A 22,721-nucleotide genomic window follows, 5' to 3' on the forward strand; every position below is an offset into this window, starting at 1 on the left:
CAGCTACAATCGGGCGGAAGGCGGGGTACACCCTGGACAAGTCGCCACCTCATCGCAGGGCCAACACAGATAGACAGACAACATATTGACATTTATTTAGGAGCATCCATCCATTCATTTTCTACCGCTTATTCCATTTTGGGGTCGCGGGGGGCGCTGGCGCCTATCTCAGCTACAATCGGGCGGAAGGTGGGGTACACCCCGGACAAGTCGCCACCTCATCGCAGGGCCAACACAGATAGACAGACAACATATTGACATTTATCTAGGAGCATCCATCCATCCATTTTCTACCGCTTATTCCATTTTGGGGTCGCGGGGGGCGCTGGCGCCTATCTCAGCTACAATCGGGCGGAAGGCGGGGTACACCCTGGACAAGTCGCCACCTCATCGCAGGGCCAACACAGATAGACAGACAACATGTTGACATGTATTTAGGAGCATTTAAAACTTAATTCCACCTCTTTGATTTATAAACATCCATCCATCCATCCATTTTTTACCGCTTATTCCCTTTCGGGGTCGCTGGGGGCGCTGGCGCCTATCTCAGCTACAATCGGGCGGAAGGCGGGGTACAACCTGGACAAGTCGCCACCTCATCGCAGGGCCAACACAGATAAACAGACAACATATTGACATTTATTTAGGAGCATCCATCCATCCATTTTCTACCGCTTATTCCATTTCGGGGTCGCGGGGGGCGCTGGCGCCTATCTCAGCTACAATCGGGCGGAAGGCGGGGTACACCCTGGACAAGTCGCCACCTCATCGCAGGGCCAACACAGATAGACAGACAACATATTGACATTTATTTAGGAGCATCCATCCATCCATTTTCTACCGCTTATTCCATTTCGGGGTCGCGGGGGGCGCTGGCGCCTATCTCAGCTACAATCGGGCGGAAGGCGGGGTGCACCCTGGACAAGTCGCCACCTCATCGCAGGGCCAACACAGATAGACAGACAACATATTGACATTTATTTAGGAGCATTTAAAACTTAATTCCACCTCTTTGATTTATAAACATCCATCCATCCATCCATTTTCTACCGCTTATTCCCTTTCGGGGTCGCGGGGGGCGCTGGTGCCTATCTCAGCTACAATCGGGCGGAAGGCGAGGTACACCCTGGACAAGTCGCCACCTCATCGCAGGGCCAACACAGATAAACAGACAACATATTGACATTTATTTAGGAGCATCCATCCATCCATTTTCTACCGCTTATTCCATTTTGGGGTCGCGGGGGGCGCTGGCGCCTATCTCAGCTACAATCGGGCGGAAGGCGGGGTACACCCTGGACAAGTCGCCACCTCATCGCAGGGCCAACACAGATAGACAGACAACATATTGACATTTATTTAGGAGCATCCATCCATCCATTTTCTACCGCTTATTCCATTTTGGGGTCGCGGGGGGCGCTGGCGCCTATCTCAGCTACAATCGGGCGGAAGGCGGGGTACACCCTGGACAAGTCGCCACCTCATCGCAGGGCCAACACAGATAGACAACATATTGACATTTATTTAGGAGCATTTTTAACTTAATTCCACCTCTTTGATTTATAAACATTATGACATCATTTATTTAGGAAGTATAAATGACGACAAATGAAGACAGAATGTGACTAAATGCAACATTGAAGTGCTCTATTTTTAAGAAAACAATCTGAAGTTGTCTTTATTTCGAAGTTATCTTGCCATGGAACAGACCTTCTTCCATGTGGCCCCTGAGCTAAAATGAGCGTGACGTCCAGGTTCTAAAGAGACCACTTTTATTTTGTGACGTCTAAACACAAGGTGGCGCTCTACGGCGGAAGCGGCCCATAAATATGCACATTTCACAATAAAAGAGACACGTTAGGCGGCATGGGGGCGGAGTCGGGGGACAGCATGAGGTCACAGTAGGGGACGTGCAGCTTCAGCACACAGTACCTGGGGGCCGCTCGGTCCGGATCGCAGGTCGACGTGGAGTACCGCTCAAACTCCTGACACACACACACGTGCACAAGGTCGTCAGGACAAGATGGCGGGCATCTCTGACGTGGCGAGTGACAGTGAGACTGATTTAGCCACTCGTGTTTTCTAAATACCGTATTTCCTTGAATTGCCGCCGGGGCGCTAATTAATTTAAAACCTCTTCTCACTCCGGCGTTTACCAAAGACATGCGGTAAATTTAGGCCTGCGCTTATACATTTGAGTGTGATGTAAGGATACCATCATGGTCTTACCTTTACTTATAAATGAAGTCCATGCGCAGCTCCTTCTGATCAAAAGCATCGATAACTTGTTTATAGAAGTCTTCCTTATCTTTCTTCAGTTTTAAAAGTCTCTCTGTCTCGATGGAGAGCTTCCTTTATTACCTCCTGCTTCCATTGAAAGTCCAGTTTAGAAAACTGTTTTATTTTAGATATGTAATCCTCCATGTTAAAAGTGCAAGCGAGAGGAAAAAATAAACGATCGCTGCTTGTTGTCACTTCTTCTGCAGCCGAGTAGTCGCAAGAAGGATCACTAGCGCCCTCTACCACCAGGAGGCGGGAGTCATTTAATGACTCATATTTGACACGCGCAGCTACGGTATATTAATAAAACATAGCTGCTTACTGTTCTTTTTAGCATATTCAATAGCTTGGACCTTAAAACCTACTGAATAGCTCTTAATCTTCTTCCCTTTATGCGATTTCAAATGATTGAAATCAGCCTCCTCCATTTTGAAAATGAGAACAGGTGAAGTGTCACTCGTGACGTGACGAGTTTGACCCGGTGGAAATTCTAGGCATATGCAAATTATTTGACGAAACGAGCTTGACCCGGCGGAAATTCTAGACATGCGCTAATAAAAATTATATTTTACGAAACGAGTTTGACCCGGCAGTAATTCTAGTCAGGTGCATACTATATACCCGGCGGCAATTTTCTCTCCAATTTTTCATATAAGTGAGCAAATGCCAAAACTCTTTGACCATTCAGTGGCGCACATGTGAGCGACGGCAGGCGTGCACACTGTTATGCGCTTATCTTTTCATCCGATTTTGTGTGCGGCCGAGAGGGAACGTTGCCCGGCGGCAATTCAAGGAAATACGGCAGTCTGGTTGCTAGGAGGCGGAGCTAAGGTGAACAGATCAGACAAAAGTCAAGGTGAACTTTATTGGGGGTGAAGTGGGGGGGTACTCACAGTCACAGGCGGGTGCGGGAAGGCAAACGTGGGCGGAGTCTGGCTCTAAAACCTCCATGGGAATCTGAGAGGAGGCGGGACCGCGAGGCTGAGCGAGACAAAGTGGGAGGAGTCAACATGCAGGGGGGGGGAAAAAGACCACCAAGGCAAACGTTCATCCGCCACTAAAACTAGTCCCCAGCGTCACTCTAAACCAGGGGTGTCCAAAGTGCAGCCAGGGGGCCATTGTTGGCACGCTGATGGGTTTATTGGCATAGAGTAGAAATCAAAATGAATAATAATGAGATATATTATTGGATACTATCTAAGTAAGATGTGGATGTGTTTGGACACCCCTGGTCTACGCTCTTCCCCGCCCCCCCCATCATGTCACATGACTGCATCCATGGCTCCGTGTCCAGTGAGAGAGTTAGTGGATGAGAAGGTGTTAGAGAGGAGGAAGTGCTAAAAGTCAGCAACACTGTGGGAGGAAGAGGACATGTTAGTTAGTGATGGAGGGAGGTGTTAGTTGGCAGGTCTCACCTCCTCGTCGCTCTCCGTCTCCATCGTCTTCTTCTTCGTCTTCTTCTTCTTCTTCTCGTCCTCACTCTTCTTCTTCTCCCTGTCAGGGAGGAGGTCGTCCAGCCAGGCCAGGTCGTGTTGGGAGAATATCAAGTCCAGAAGCTTCCGCACCACCATCAGACCCAGGATCTGCACGCAGACCCATCAATCGCAGCAACCCAGGTATCACTGATACATGTTACAGATCATCACTGATATGTTTGATCAGTAGTCAATGATACGTGTAAGAGATCATCACTGATATATTTGTTAAGTAATCACTGATACATATTACAGATCATCACTGATATGTTTGATCAGTAATCAATGATACATGTTACAGATCATCACTGATATGTTTGATCAGTAGTCAGTGATACATGTTACAGATCATCACTGATATGTTTGATCAGTAGTCAATGATACATGTTAGAGATCATCACTGATATATTTGTTAAGTAATCACTGATACATATTACAGATCATCACTGATATGTTTGATCAGTAATCACTGATACATATTACAGATCATCACTGATATGTTTGATCAGTAGTCAGTGATACATGTTACAGATCATCACTGATATGTTTGATCAGTAATCAATGATACATGTTACAGATCATCACTGATATGTTTGATCAGTAGTCAATGATACATGTTACGGATCACTGATATGTTTGATCAGTAATCACTGATACGTGTTATCAATAATCCATGATACATGTTACTGATCACTGATATGTCAGTGATACGTGTAAGAGATCATCACTGATATGTTTGATCAGTAATCAATGATACATGTTACACATCATCACTGATATGTTTGATCAGTAATCACTGATACATGTTACAGATCATCACTGATATGTTTGATCAGTAATCAATGATACATGTTACACATCATCACTGATATGTTTGATCAGTAATCACTGATACATGTTACAGATCATCACTGATATGTTTGATCAGTAATCAATGATACATGTTACAGATCATCACTGATATGTTTGATCAGTAATCACTGATACATGTTACAGATCATCACTGATATGTTTGATCAGTAATCAATGATACATGTTACAGATCACTGATATGTTTGATCAGTAATCAATGATACATGTTACATATCATCACTATGATTGATCAGTAATCAATGATACATGTTACAGATCATCACTGATATGTTTGATCAGTAGTCAATGATACATGTTACAGATCATCACTGATATGTTTGATCAGTAGTCAATGATACGTGTAAGAGATCATCACTGATATATTTGTTAAGTAATCACTGATACATATTACAGATCATCACTGATATGTTTGATCAGTAGTCAATGATACATGTTACAGATCACTGATATGTTTGATTAGTAATAAATGATACATGTTACAGATCATCACTATGTTTGATCAGTAGTCAATGATACATGTTACAGATCACTGATATGTTTGATCAGTAGTCAGTGATACATGTAAGAGATCATCACTGATATATTTGTTAAATAATCACTGATACATATTACAGATCATCACTGATATGTTTGATCAGTAATCAATGATACATGTTACATATCTATCACTATGATTGATCAGTAATCAATGATACATGTTGCAAATCATCACTGATATGTTTGATCAGTAGTCAATGATACATGTTACAGATAATCACTGATATGTTTGATCAGTAATCACTGATACATGTTACAGATCTATCACTATGATTGATCAGTTATCAATGATACATGTTACAGATCATCACTGATATGTTTGATCAGTAATCAATGATACATGGTACAGATCAATATGTTTGATCAGTAATCAATGATACATGTTACAGATCACTGATATGTTTGATCAGTAATCAATGATACATGTTACAGATCATCACTGATATGTTTGATCAGTAGTCAATGATACATGTTAGAGATCATCACTGATATATTTGTTAAGTAATCACTGATACATATTACAGATCATCACTGATATGTTTGATCAGTAATCACTGATACATATTACAGATCATCACTGATATGTTTGATCAGTAGTCAGTGATACATATTACAGATCATCACTGATATGTTTGATCAGTAATCACTGATACATGTTACAGATCATCACTGATATGTTTGATCAGTAATCACTGATACATGTTACAGATCATCACTGATATATTTGATCAGTAATCAATGATACATGTTACAGATCATCACTGATATGTTTGATCAGTAATCAATGATACATGTTACAGATCACTGATATGTTTGATCAGTAGTCAATGATACATGTTACAGATCATCACTGATATGTTTGATCAGTTGTCAATGATACATGTTACAGATCATCACTGATATGTTTGATCAGTAATCAATGATACATGTTACAGATCATCACTGATATGTTTGATCAGTAATCACTGATACATGTTACAGATCATCACTGATATATTTGATCAGTAATCAATGATACATGTTACAGATCATCACTGATATGTTTGATCAGTAATCAATGATACATGTTACAGATCACTGATATGTTTGATCAGTAGTCAATGATACATGTTACAGATCATCACTGATATGTTTGATCAGTTGTCAATGATACATGTTACAGATCATCACTGATATGTTTGATCAGTAATCAATGATACATGTTACAGATCATCACTGATATGTTTGATCAGTAATCACTGATACATGTTACAGATCATCACTGATATGTTTGATCAGTTGTCAATGATACATGTTACAGATCATCGCTGATATGTTTGATCAGTAATCAATGATACATGTTACAGATCATCACTGATATGTTTGATCAGTAATCACTGATACATGTTACAGATCATCACTGATATATTTGATCAGTAATCAATGATACATGTTACAGATCATCACTGATATGTTTGATCAGTAATCAATGATACATGTTACAGATCACTGATATGTTTGATCAGTAATCAATGATACATGTTACATATCATCACTATGATTGATCAGTAATCAATGATACATGTTACAGATCATCACTGATATGTTTGATCAGTAGTCAATGATACATGTTACAGATCATCACTGATATGTTTGATCAGTAGTCAATGATACATGTTACAGATCATCACTGATATGTTTGATCAGTAGTCAATGATACGTGTAAGAGATCATCACTGATATATTTGTTAAGTAATCACTGATACATATTACAGATCATCACTATGTTTGATCAGTAGTCAATGATACATGTTACAGATCACTGATATGTTTGATCAGTAGTCAGTGATACATGTAAGAGATCATCACTGATATATTTGTTAAATAATCACTGATACATATTACAGATCATCACTGATATGTTTGATCAGTAATCACTGATACATTTTACATATCTATCACTATGATTGATCAGTTATCAATGATACATGTTACAGATCATCACTGATATGTTTGATCAGTAATCAATGATACATGTTACAGATCATCACTGATATGTTTGATCAGTAGTCAGTGATACATGTTACAGATCATCACTGATATGTTTGATCAGTAGTCAGTGATACATGTTACAGATCATCACTGATATGTTTGATCAGTAATCAATGATACATGTTACAGATCATCACTGATATGTTTGATCAGTAATCAATGATACATGTTACGGATCACTGATATGTTTGATCAGTAATCACTGATACGTGTTATCAATAATCCATGATACATGTTACTGATCACTGATATGTCAGTGATACGTGTAAGAGATCATCACTGATATGTTTGATCAGTAATCACTGATACATATTACAGATCATCACTGATATGTTTGATCAGTAATCAATGATACATGTTACACATCATCACTGATATGTTTGATCAGTAATCACTGATACATGTTACAGATCATCACTGATATGTTTGATCAGTAATCACTGATACATGTTACAGATCATCACTGATATGTTTGATCAGTAATCAATGATACATGTTACAGATCATCACTGATATGTTTGATCAGTAGTCAATGATACATGTTACAGATCATCACTGATATGTTTGATCAGTAATCAATAATACATGTTACAGATCATCACTGATATGTTTGATCAGTAATCAATGATACATGTTACAGATCATCACTGATATGTTTGATCAGTAGTCAATGATACATGTTACAGATCATCACTGATATGTTTGATCAGTAATCAATAATACATGTTACAGATCATCACTGATATGTTTGATCAGTAATCAATGATACATGTTACACATCATCACTGATATGTTTGATCAGTAATCACTGATACATGTTACAGATCATCACTGATATGTTTGATCAGTAATCAATGATACATGTTACAGATCATCACTGATATGTTTGATCAGTAATCACTGATACATGTTACAGATCATCACTGATATGTTTGATCAGTAATCACTGATACATGTTACAGATCATCACTGATATGTTTGATCAGTAATCACTGATACATGTTACAGATCATCACTGATATATTTGATCAGTAATCAATGATACATGTTACAGATCATCACTGATATGTTTGATCAGTAGTCAATGATACATGTTACAGATCATCACTGATATGTTTGATCAGTAATCACTGATACATGTTACAGATCATCACTGATATATTTGATCAGTAATCAATGATACATGTTACAGATCATCACTGATATGTTTGATCAGTAATCAATGATACATGTTACAGATCACTGATATGTTTGATCAGTAATCAATGATACATGTTACATATCACTATGATTGATCAGTAATCAATGATACATGTTACAGATCATCACTGATATATTTGATCAGTAATCAATGATACATGTTACAGATCATCACTGATATGTTTGATCAGTAATCAATGATACATGTTACAGATCATCACTATGATTGATCAGTAATCAATGATACATGTTACAGATCATCACTGATATGTTTGATCAGTAGTCAATGATACATGTTACAGATCATCACTGATATGTTTGATCAGTAGTCAATGATACATGTTACAGATCATCACTGATATGTTTGATCAGTAATCAATGATACGTGTAAGAGATCATCACTGATATATTTGTTAAGTAATCACTGATACATATTACAGATCATCACTATGTTTGATCAGTAGTCAATGATACATGTTACAGATCACTGATATGTTTGATCAGTAGTCAGTGATACATGTAAGAGATCATCACTGATATATTTGTTAAATAATCACTGATACATATTACAGATCATCACTGATATGTTTGATCAGTAATCACTGATACATGTTACATATCTATCACTATGATTGATCAGTTATCAATGATACATGTTACAGATCATCACTGATATGTTTGATCAGTAATCAATGATACATGTTACAGATCATCACTGATATGTTTGATCAGTAGTCAGTGATACATGTTACAGATCATCACTGATATGTTTGATCAGTAGTCAGTGATACATGTTACAGATCATCACTGATATGTTTGATCAGTAATCAATGATACATGTTACAGATCATCACTGATATGTTTGATCAGTAATCAATGATACATGTTGCAAATCATCACTGATATGTTTGATCAGTAGTCAATGATACATGTTACAGATCTATCACTCTGATTGATCAGTTATCAATGATACATGTTACAGATCATCACTGATATGTTTGATCAGTAGTCAATGATACATGTTACAGATCATCACTGATATGTTTGATCAGTAATCAATGATACATGTTGCAAATCATCACTGATATGTTTGATCAGTAGTCAATGATACATGTTACAGATCTATCACTCTGATTGATCAGTTATCAATGATACATGTTACAGATCATCACTGATATGTTTGATCAGTAGTCAATGATACGTGTAAGAGATCATCACTGATATATTTGTTAAGTAATCACTGATACATATTACAGATCATCACTGATATGTTTGATCAGTAGTCAATGATACATGTTACAGATCACTGATATGTTTGATTAGTAATAAATGATACATGTTACAGATCATCACTATGTTTGATCAGTAGTCAATGATACATGTTACAGATCACTGATATGTTTGATCAGTAGTCAGTGATACATGTAAGAGATCATCACTGATATATTTGTTAAATAATCACTGATACATATTACAGATCATCACTGATATGTTTGATCAGTAATCACTGATACATGTTACATATCTATCACTATGATTGATCAGTTATCAATGATACATGTTACAGATCATCACTGATATGTTTGATCAGTAATCAATGATACATGTTACATATCTATCACTATGATTGATCAGTAATGAATGATACATGTTGCAAATCATCACTGATATGTTTGATCAGTAGTCAATGATACATGTTACAGATAATCACTGATATGTTTGATCAGTAATCACTGATACATGTTACAGATCTATCACTATGATTGATCAGTTATCAATGATACATGTTACAGATCATCACTGATATGTTTGATCAGTAATCAATGATACATGGTACAGATCAATATGTTTGATCAGTAATCAATGATACATGTTACAGATCACTGATATGTTTGATCAGTAATCAATGATACATGTTACAGATCATCACTGATATGTTTGATCAGTAATCAATGATACATGTTACAGATAATCACTGATATGTTTGATCGGTAGTCAGTGATACATGTTACAGATCATCACTGATATGTTTGATCAGTAGTCAATGATACATGTTATCAATAATCCATGATACATGTTACTGATCACTGATATGTCAGTGATACGTGTAAGAGATCATCACTGATATATTTGTTAAATAATCACTGATACATATTACAGATCATCACTGATATGTTTGATCAGTAATCAATGATACATGTTACAGATCACTGATATGTTTGATCAGTAATCATTGATATATGTTACAGATCATCACTGATATGTTTGATCAGTAATCACTGATACATGTTACATATCTATCACTATGATTGATCAGTAATCAATGATACATGTTACAGATCACTGATATGTTTGATCAGTAATCAATGATACATGTTACATTTCTATCACTATGATTGATCAGTAATCAATGATACATGTTACAGATCACTGATATGTTTGATCAGTAATCAATGATACATGTTACAGATCAATATGTTTGATCAGTAATCACTGATACATGTTACAGATCATCACTGATATGTTTGATCAGTAATCAATGATACATGTTACAGATCATCACTGATATGTTTGATCAGTAGTCAATGATACATGTTACGGATCACTGATATGTGTGATCAGTAATCACTGATACGTGTTATCAATAATCCATGATACATGTTGTCCATCTGATACATTTGATCACCAATAATCCCTTTTTCCACAGCAGGAACTTTTTCAGGAACTTCCCACTTGACCCGTGTAAATAAAGTTCCTCCTGTGTTTCCACCAAAAACTACTCGGGTAGATAAAGTTTGTCAGGAACCTTTTAGAGTTCTTCCTAGCTTAGCGGTACTTCTTCAAGCGGCGACCAGGACCAGAACTCTCCAATGCTGATTGGTTGAACACAGTTGGGGGCGTTCCTAAAACTTCTCCTTCTAACACGCGACCACCATTGGAACATACGCAGCTACTTCATTGTTTCCATGACAACTAACATCAGTGGAACTAGGGCGGGGCGATATATCGATACACACGATATATTGTGGGCTTGTCTCTGTGCGATATAGAAAATGACTATATGGTGATATTGGAGTATACGTTCTCACGCAGTTGCTTTTAGCTGCGGGCATTACGCTCTTCTCACTTATTCTTGTCTCTCCTTCTCAGAGAGACGTAAAACAAGCGCTCCTTCTCAGAGAGACGTAAAACAAGCGCTCCTTCTCAGAGAGACGTAAAACAAGCGCTCCTTCTTACATACGTCACACATGGGGGAACATTAGCTGTGATGCTAACGGTGCGGTGCGAGTGGTAATACGAGAGAAAGAAGGTGCCAATCTGATAACAAATGAAGGAAGAATTCATTCCCAAGAAAAACAGCGGGGGTCCATTGTCTGGCGGTGGTTTGGCTTCAAGCGGGAATATGTCCAACATTTATGCGGCAAAAGCGTTGCTACAAAAAGTAGCAGCAGTGTTATTTCATTTCCTGCTATGCAGCTCTTTTTTATTTGACACATGATGGATGTTATCAATCATCAAAGATGGATGTAATGAATGATCAGTGAAGAAGATGGTGGTGTGCTGACCATGACGGGGAAGATGATGGCCAGGAAGGTGGACTTTAGGACCCAGAGGACGGCCAGACATATGACCTGCACCAGCGTGAAGAGGTGGACCCTTCTCAGGGGAACATGGCGCAGGAAGGAGAAGTCTGGTTGATGTTTGGGTGGCATCATGTACAACTTCATGCGCTCCCAGAACTACCACACAAAGTACACACATCATGTACATAGTACACACATGTACACACATCATGTACAACTTCATGCGCTCCCAGAACTACCACACAAAGTACACACATCATGTACATAGTACACACATGTACACACATCATGTACAACTTCATGCGCTCCCAGAACTACCACACAAAGTACACACATCATGTACATAGTACACACATGTACATACATCATGTACAACTTCATGCGGTCCCAGAACTACCACACAAAGTACACACATCATGTACATAGTACACACATCATGTACATAGTACACACATGTACACACATCATGTACATAGTACACACATGTACACACACCATGTACAACTTCATCCTCTCCCAGAACTACCACACAAAGTACACACATCATGTACATAGTACACACATGTACATACATCATGTACAACTTCATGCAATCCCAGAACTACCACACAAAGTACACACATGTACATAGTACACACATGTACATACTGTACATGATGTACAACTTCATGCGCTCCCAAAACTACCACACAAAGTACACACATGTACACAGAGTACACACATGTACACAGAGTACACACATGTAGACAGAGTACACACATCGAGTACACACATGTACACAGACTACACACATCGAGTAGACATGTACACAGAGTACACACATCAAGTACACACATGTACACAGAGTACACACATCAAGTACACACATGTACACAGACTACACACATCGAGTAGACATCATGTACACAGAGTACACACATCAAGTACACATGTACACAGAGTACACACATCGAGTAGACACATGTACACAGAGTACACACATGTACACACATCAAGTAGACAGAGTACACACATCGAGTAGACACATCATGTACACAGAGTACACACATGTACACAGAGTACACACATCAAGTAGACACATGTACACAGAGTACACACATCAAGTACACACATGTACACAGAGTACACACATCAAGTAGACATGTACACAGAGTACACACATCAAGTACACACATGTACACAGAGTACACACATGTACACAGAGTACACACATCAAGTACACACATGTACACAGAGTACACACATCAAGTACACACATGTACACAGAGTACACACATCAAGTAGACACATGTAGACAGAGTACACACATCAAGTAGACACATGTACACAGAGTACACACATCAAGTACACACATGTACACAGAGTACACACATCAAGTACACACATCATGTACACAGAGTACACACATCAAGTACACACATCATGTACACAGAGTACACACATCAAGTAGACACATGTACACAGAGTACACACATCAAGTACACACATGTACACAGAGTACACACATGATGTAGACACATGTACACAGAGTACACACATCAAGTACACACATCATGTACACAGAGTACACACATCAAGTAGACACATGTACACAGAGTACACACATCAAGTAGACACATGTACACAGAGTACACACATCAAGTAGACACGTACACAGAGTACACACATCAAGTAGACACATGTACACAGAGTACACACATTGAGTAGACACATGTACACAGAGTACACACATTGAGTAGACACATGTACACAGAGTACACACATGTACACAAAGTACACACATCAAGTAGACAGAGTACACACATCGAGTAGACACATGTACACAGAGTACACACATCGAGTAGACACATGTACACAGAGTACACACATCAAGTACACACATGATGTACACAGAGTACACACATCAAGTACACACATCATGTACACAGAGTACACACATCAAGTAGACACATGTACACAGAGTACACACATCAAGTACACACATGTACACAGAGTACACACATCAAGTACACACATGATGTACAGACATGAAGTACAGCCAGGTGAAGTTACCTGTATGCCGCTGAGTGAGGCCACGCCCATGTAGAGAAAGACCCCATAGAGGACGGGCATGGGGATGTACTGAAGCACAGGTCAAAGGTCAGTCCCCTGCTAGCATGCTAAGTAAGGAGCCGGGTTCTGACCTTCAAGACGGGGGCCAGGAAGACGGAGAGTCCGGTCAGGACGAAGACCAGAGTCCCGGTCAGCCTCTGCTCGCTGCAGGACAGAAGAGGACGGTCCGGTCAGCAAAGTCCAGGGCGAGAAGGAAGGCCGGCGGTCTTACCGGACCCCCAAGAACTGTGGCTGCTCTCCGGGGGCGCTGGACTCACTCTCCATCTTGAGGGAGTCGATGTGAGCGATGGAGATGACGGTGGCGGCCACGTACCAGGGCAGACCCATGAAGGAGCACACGGCCATCAGGACCCCCACCCAGAACAGGTCCAGGTGGTAGCCGCAACCTTTCTGCAAGACCACAGCGGTTCTCCCCGGGTTCTGACTTTTTGGGGCGGTGCGGCGCTCACCTTCAGCTTGTTCTCCTTGCGGTTGACGATGACGGCGCTGATCTGCTGGTCCATGAAGATGAGGATGGTGACCAGCAGGGCCGGCACCGAGCTGGCCAGGTACCACCACCAGGGGTTCTTGCCCACAGGACTCACCAGCCACCCGCGGTCTGCACGTGTGGGCTGTGCATGGAATACTAGGTCAGGAGTACTGCATGGAATACTAGGTCAGGAGTACTGCATGTAATACTAGGTCAGGAGTACTGCGTGTAATACTAGGTCAGGAGTACTGCGTGTAATACTGGGTCAGGAGTACTGCATGGAATACTAGGTCAGGAGTACTGCATGTAATACTAGGTCAGGAGTACTGCGTGTAATACTAGGTCAGGAGTACTGCATATAGTACTAGGTCAGGAGTACTGCATGTAATACTAGGTCAGGAGTACTGCATGTAATACTAGGTCAGGAGTACTGCATGTAATACTAGGTCAGGAGTACTGCATGTAATACTAGGTCAGGAGTACTGCATGTAATACTTGGTCAGGAGTACTGTATGTAATACTAGGTCAGGAGTACTGCGTGTAATACTAGGTCAGGAGTACTGCGTGTAATACTAGGTCAGGAGTACTGCATGTAATACTAGGTCAGGAGTACTGCATGTAATACTATGTCAGGAGTACTGCATGTAATACTAGGTCAGGCGTACTGCATGTAATACTAGGTCAGGAGTACTGCATGTAATACTAGTTCAGGAGTACTGCATGTAATACTATGTCAGGAGTACTACATAAAGTACTAGGTCAGGAGTACTGCATGTAATACTGTGTCAGGAGTACTGCATGTAATACTAGGTCAGGAGTACTGCATGTAATACTAGGTCAGGAGTACTGCATGTAATACTAGGTCAGGAGTACTACATATAGTACTAGGTCAGGAGTACTGCATGTAATACTAGGTCAGGAGTACTATATATAGTACTAGGTCAGGAGTACTGCATGTAATACTAGGTCAGGAGTACTGCATATAATACTAGGTCAGGAGTACTACATATAGTACTAGGTCAGGAGTACTGCATGTAATACTAGGTCAGGAGTACTGCATGTAATACTAGGTCAGGAGTACTACATATAGTACTAGGTCAGGAGTACTGCATGTAATACTAGGTCAGGAGTACTACATATAGTACTAGGTCAGGAGTACTGCATGTAATACTAGGTCAGGAGTACTGCATGTAATACTAGGTCAGGAGTACTGCGTGTAATACTAGGTCAGGAGTACTGCGTGTAATACTAGGTCAGGAGTACTGCGTGTAATACTAGGTCGGGAGTACTGCATGTAATACTAGGTCGGGAGTACTGCATGTCATACTAGGTCGGGAGTACTGCATGTAATACTAGGTCAGGAGTACTGCATGTAATACTAGGTCAGGAGTACTGCATGTAATACTAGGTCAGGAGTACTGCATGTAATACTAGGTCAGGAGTACTGCATGTAATACTGTGTCAGGAGTACCGCATGTAATACTAGGTCAGGAGTACCGCATGTAATACTAGGTCAGGAGTACCGCATGTAATACTAGGTCAGGAGTACTGCATGTAATACTAGGTCAGGAGTACTGCATGTAATATTAGGTCAGGAGTACTGCATGTAATACTAGGTCAGGAGTACTGCATGTAATACTAGGTCAGGAGTACTGCATGTAATACTAGGTCAGGAGTACTGCATGTAATACTAGGTCAGGAGTACTGCATGGAATACTAGGTCAGGAGTACTGCATGTAATACTAGGTCAGGAGTACTGCATGTAATACTTGGTCAGGAGTACTGCATGTAATACTAGGTCAGGAGTACTGCATGTAATACTAGGTCAGGAGTACTGCATGTAATACTAGATCAGGAGTACTGCGTGTAATACTAGGTCAGGAGTACTGCATGGAATACTAGGTCAGGAGTACTGCATGTAATACTAGGTCAGGAGTACTGCATGTAATACTAGGTCAGGGGTACTGCATGTAATACTGTGTCAGGAGTACTGCATGTAATACTAGGTCAGGAGTACTGCATGTAATACTAGGTCAGGAGTACTGCATGTAATACTAGGTCAGGAGTACTGCATGTAATACTAGGTCAGGAGTACTGCATGTAATACTAGGTCAGGAGTACTGCATATAGTACTAGGTCAGGAGTACTGCATGTAATACTAGGTCAGGAGTACTGCATGTAATACTAGGTCAGGAGTACTGCATGGAATACTAGGTCAGGAGTACTGCATGTAATACTAGGTCAGGAGTACTGCATGTAATACTTGGTCAGGAGTACTGCATGTAATACTTGGTCAGGAGTACTGCATGTAATACTAGGTCAGGAGTACTGCATGTAATACTAGGTCAGGAGTACTGCATGGAATACTAGGTCAGGAGTACTGCATGTAATACTAGGTCAGGAGTACTGCATGTAATACTTGGTCAGGAGTACTGCATGTAATACTAGGTCAGGAGTACTGCATGTAATACTAGGTCAGGAGTACTGCATGTAATACTAGGTCAGGAGTACTGCGTGTAATACTAGGTCAGGAGTACTGCATGGAATACTAGGTCAGGAGTACTGCATGTAATACTAGGTCAGGAGTACTGCATGTAATACTAGGTCAGGAGTACTGCATGTAATACTAGGTCAGGAGTACTGCATGTAATACTAGGTCAGGAGTACTGCATGTAATACTAGGTCAGGAGTACTGCATACAGTACTAGGTCAGGAGTACTGCATGTAATACTAGGTCAGGAGTACTGCATGTAATACTAGGTCAGGAGTACTGCATGTAATACTGTGTCAGGAGTACTGCATGTAATACTAGGTCAGGAGTACTGCATGTAATACTAGGTCAGGAGTACTGCATGTAATACTAGGTCAGGAGTACTGCATGTAATACTAGGTCAGGAGTACTACATATAGTACTAGGTCAGGAGTACTGCATATAGTACTAGGTCAGGGGTGTCCAAAGTACTGCCCGGTGAACAATCACAACATTTTTTGCACATTTTGCAGGTAAAAACCTCAGTGTCAGATATTTTCTTACTTGACAAATTATACCTGTTAGCATGCTAGCTTTTATTTGGTAAATTTGTAATGCATTCATAATGCATTTTGGTACTTGACACATGTTACAGTTAGCATTTTAGCATGCTAACATGATCATGTTGGTGTGTTAAGCTAATTTACCAAGTATGCGTACCCCAGTGTCAAATATTTTGGTATTTCATTCATGCTAACTGTTTGCACGCTAGCTTTTTTTTGGATAATTTTATTGGTAAACACCTCAGTCTTATTTTGGTACTTGATACATGCTAATGTGGACCTGCTAGCTTTTTTTGTGGTAAATTTGTTGATACACACCTCAGTCATATTTTGGTACTTGATACATGCTAATGTTAGCATGACGGCGTTTATAAACAGATTTTTCAGGCACACACCTCAGCGTAATGCATTTTGGTACTTGACGCATGTTACAGTTAGCATTTTAGCATGCTAACATGATCATGTTGGCGTGTTAAGCTAATTTACCAGGTATACGTACCCCAGTGTCATATATTTTGGTATTTCATTCACGCTAACTGTTTGCATGCTAGCTTTTTTTTTTTTTAAGCTAATTTTGTTGGTATACACCTCAGTCATATTTTGGTACTTGATACATGCTAATGTTAGCATGCTGGCGTTTATAAACAGATTTTTCAGGCACACACCTCAGCGTGATGCATTTTGGTACTTGACGCATGTTACAGTTAGCATTTTAGCATGCTAACATGATCATGTTGGCGTGTTAAGCTAATTTACCAGGTATACGTACCCCAGTGTCATATATTTTGGTATTTCATTCACGCTAACTGTTTGCATGATAACTTTTTTTTAGCTAATTTTGCAAATATTTTTGATACTTGATGCTATTTGGCCAATGTGCTAAACTGTTAGCATTTCAGTTCGGCTTTGGCTCGTCAGCATTCACACAAAACGTCCACCAAAGTTGGATGTTCTAGTTCTTTGGTAAAAAATCTGTATATCGTGCAGGTTTTGAAGGTGAAAACTAGAAAGAGGGGAATAGTTTGGGCACCCCTGAACTAAACACCTGTTGTGATGTGGTTAGCATGCACGCCAAGAGAAATACCTTCAACTCGGTCGGAACGATTAGTTTGGGCGTGTCTAAACCCACCAACATATCCAGACCCACAAAGGACATGATTGACATGAAGATGGCAAAATCACTGATTAGCTTCCTTAGCTTAGCATCCACACAGGCGGAGACGAGAAAAAGAAGAGAGAGAAAGTCTTTGTTAAATTTGCACGACGGATGGGGAGTAAACGACACACACAGTAAGGGGGAAAGGTTGATGCGTTCAAGGACCTTTATCTCAGTGGGGACGTGCAGTTTGGGGGTGTCCAGGTCCAGCAGGGCGTCCAACCCGCAGAAGACCAGGATGGAAATAACGATGGAGAAATCGCTGACAAACTTACGGAGCTGCAGCAACAAGGGAGGGGAGGGGGGAGGGGCATGTAGTACGGTTGCTAGGATACCAGGACACCAAAGTTGCAAGGACGTTCATGCTGTCAACTCTTGTTAATATCCTCACTAAGTATACTTGTTGAATCGCAGGCAATGTTCCCATGGCAACACGTGCGGGGTCAGGGGGCGGGGCAAAGCGACGGCGGCGGGCGTCCTCACCTTTGTCGGGAAGTAGCGGCTGAACTTGAACTTCTTGAGGGAGACGGTCATGGAGTAGGTGCCGAAGAAGAGGATGAAGGACATGAGGGCCAGGTCGGGCACGTACTTACAGGCCTTGCCCACCAGGGCGCCGCTGTACTTCACGCACTCCTTCTTGCTCAGCTGAGTCCAGGCCAGGTCGCTCACGTTGAACTGCGGGAGGACAAAGGGCTGAGCAACGGACGCCGCCCACCGCCAGCCAGGCGCTCACTCACCAGCAGAGTCATGTTGTCGTCCGCCAGCGGGGCTGAAGCGGCGCTGCGGGGCCGAGTCCAACATACCAGCTAAGTATCAATCTTTATTTCTCTCTTTCTTGCAAAAAATACAGTTTTCACCCTGGATTTTTTGCGTTTTAATTTTGTGAACTGAAATTTTTAACATCTAATTATGCCGTGTATTCATTGATGATGGCCTTCTTTCATCTCCGTAATATCGCTAAAATTCGCTCCATTTTGACCACTAAAGACGCTGAGATCATTATCCATGCGTTTGTTACGTCTCGCCTCGATTACTGTAACGTATTATTTTCGGGTCTCCCCATGTCTAGCATTAAAAGATTACAGTTGGTACAAAATGCGGCTGCTAGACTTTTGACAAGAACAAGAAAGTTTGATCACATTACGCCTGTACTGTATATACCTTTATATACATATATACATACATATATACCTGTACTGTATATACCTTTATATACATATATACATACATATATACCTATACTGTATATACCTTTATATACATATATACATACATATATACCTATACTGTATATACCTTTATATACATATATACATACATATATACCTGCACTGGCTCACCTGCACTGGCTTCCTGTGCACTTAAGATGTGACTTTAAGGTTTTACTACTTACGTATAAAATACTACACGGTCTAGCTCCATCCTATCTTGCCGATTGTATTGTACCATATGTCCCGGCAAGAAATCTGCCTTCAAAGGACTCCGGCTTATTAGTGATTCCCAAAGCCCAAAAAAAGTCTGCGGGCTATAGAGCGTTTTCATTTCGGGCTCCAGTACTCTGGAATGCCCTCCCGGTAACAGTTCGAGATGCCACCTCAGTAGAAGCATTTAAGTCTCACCTTAAAACTCATTTGTATACTCTAGCCTTTAAATAGACTCCCTTTTTAGACCAGTTGATCTGCCGTTTCTTTTCTTTTTCTCCTATGTCCCACTCTCCCTTGAGGAGGGGGTCCGGTCCGATCCGGTGGCCATGTACTGCTTGCCTGTGTATCGGCTGGGGACATATCTGCGCTGCTGATCCGCCTCCGCTTGGGATGGTTTCCTGCTGGCTCCGCTGTGAACGGGACTCTCGCTGCTGTGTTGGATCCGCTTTGGACTGGACTCTCGCGACTGTTGCATCCAATATGGATTGAACTGTCACAGTATCATGTTAGATCCGCTCGACATCCATTGCTTTCCTCCTCTCCAAGGTTCTCATAGTCATTTATGTCACCGACGTCCCACTGGGTGTGAGTTTTCCTTGCCCTTATGTGGGCCTACCGAGGATGTCGTAGTGGTTTGTGCAGCCCTTTGAGACACTAGTGATTTAGGGCCATATAAGTAAACATTGATTGATTGATTGATTGAAACATTTCTTATCAAATGCCTTTGTTGAAAAAAAGAGTCGGTGTATAAAAATGTTATGCACACTTAAAGGGGAACATTATCACCAAACCTATGTAAGAGTCAATATATACCTTGATGGTGCAGAACAAAGACCATGTATTTTTGTAACCGAGTTCTGAACTCTAAATGGGTGAATTTGGGCAAATTAAACGCCTTTCTGTTTATCGCTCTTTTAGCGCAGTCAAGGCGTTGAGGGGTTCCGGTTTGGTGACCGCAGGATTAGGTCTCTGCTTTTTGCAGATGATGTGGTCCTGATGGCTTCATCTGACCGGGATCTTCAGCTCTCACTGTGTCTAGGGGCCGGTATATCTGATTTTTAGGAACACTAGTACAAAACCTCACAATATGGCGGTACAGCTCGGTCGGTAGAGCGGCCGTGTCAACAACTTGAGGGTTGCAGGTTCGATCCCTGCTTACGCCATCCTAGTCACTGCCGTTGTGTCCTTGGGCAAGACACTTTACCCACCTGCTCCCAGTGCCACCCACACTGGTTTAAAAAATGTAACTTAGATATTGGGTTTCACTGTGTGAAGCAGATGTGGTCCTGATGGCTTCATCTGGCCGGGATCTTCAGCTCTCACTGGATCGGTTCGCAGCCGAGTGTGAAGCGACCGGAATGAGAATCAGCACCTCCAAGTCCGAGTCCATGGTTCTCGCCCGGAAAAGGGTGGAGTGCCATCTCCGGGTTGGGGAGGAGACCCTGCCCCAAGTGGAGGAGTTCAAGTACCTAGGAGTCTTGTTCACGAGTGAGGGAAGAGTGGATCGTGAGATCGACAGGCGGATCGGTGCGGCGTCTTCAGTAATGCGGACGTTGTACCGATCCGTTGTGGTGAAGAAGGAGCTGAGCCGGAAGGCAAAGCTCTCAATTTACCGGTCGATCTACGTTCCCATCCTCACCTATGGTCATGAGCTTTGGGTCATGACCGAAAGGATAAGATCACGGGTACAAGCGGCCCAAATGAGTTTCCTCCGCCGTGTGGCGGGGCTCTCCCTTAGAGATAGGGTGAGAAGCTCTGCCATCCGGGAGGAACTCAAAGTAAAGCCGCTGCTCCTCCACATCGAGAGGAGCCAGATGAGGTGGTTCGGGCATCTGGTCAGGATGCCACCCGAACGCCTCCCTAGGGAGGTGTTTAGGGCACGTCCAACCGGTAGGAGGCCACGGGGAAGACCCAGGACACGTTGGGAAGACTATGTCTTCCGGCTGGCCTGGGAACGCCTCGGGATCCCCCGGGAAGAGCTGGACGAAGTGGCTGGGGAGAGGGAAGTCTGGGTTTCCCTGCTTAGGTTGTTGCCCCCGCGACCCGACCTCGGATAAGCGGAAGAAGATGGATGGATGGATGGTCTTTTAGCGGTGACGTCACCGAGGTAACACACCCGCCATTTTCATTTTCAACACATTACAAACACCGGGTCTCAGCTCTGGTATTTTCCGTTTTTTCGACTATTTTTTGTAACCTTGGAGACATCATGCCTCGTGGGTGTGTTGTCGGAGGGTGTAACAACACTAACAGGGAGGGATTCAAGTTGCACCACTGGCAAGAAATCTGCCGCCAGACCCCCATTGAATGTACCAGAGTGTCTTCACATTTGACCGGCGATGCTAAGACAGACATGGTACAGAGATGTATGGATAACCTGCAGATGCATTTGCAACGATAAATTCAACAAAATCACAAAAGTGAGTTTTTTTTATGTTGACTTATGTGCTAATCAGACATATTTGGTCACGGCATGACTGCCAGCTAATCGATGCTAACATGCTACGCTAATCGATGCTAACATGCTATTTACGCTAGCTGTATGTA

General features: G+C 41.4%; 1 protein-coding gene across 1 annotated transcript in view; it reads right to left on the reverse strand.

Annotated features, from left to right (window-relative positions):
- Nucleotides 1-1,638: 1,638 nt before the first annotated feature.
- LOC133536020 (electrogenic sodium bicarbonate cotransporter 4-like) overlaps nt 1,639-22,721 on the reverse strand; it is a 59,909-nt gene continuing 38,826 nt past the window's right edge. Inside the window, 10 exon segments of the mRNA XM_061876192.1 lie at nt 1,639-3,261; nt 3,696-3,863; nt 11,963-12,136; nt 14,033-14,101; nt 14,164-14,236; nt 14,304-14,482; nt 14,542-14,703; nt 18,916-19,029; nt 19,234-19,425; nt 19,488-19,519. Of these exon segments, the coding sequence (XP_061732176.1) occupies nt 3,121-3,261; nt 3,696-3,863; nt 11,963-12,136; nt 14,033-14,101; nt 14,164-14,236; nt 14,304-14,482; nt 14,542-14,703; nt 18,916-19,029; nt 19,234-19,425; nt 19,488-19,519 (1,304 nt within the window). The 3' untranslated portion in view covers nt 1,639-3,120.

Source organism: Nerophis ophidion, linkage group LG17 (assembly GCF_033978795.1).
Source record: "Nerophis ophidion isolate RoL-2023_Sa linkage group LG17, RoL_Noph_v1.0, whole genome shotgun sequence".
In the NCBI taxonomy this organism is placed as follows: Eukaryota; Metazoa; Chordata; class Actinopteri; order Syngnathiformes; family Syngnathidae; genus Nerophis; species Nerophis ophidion.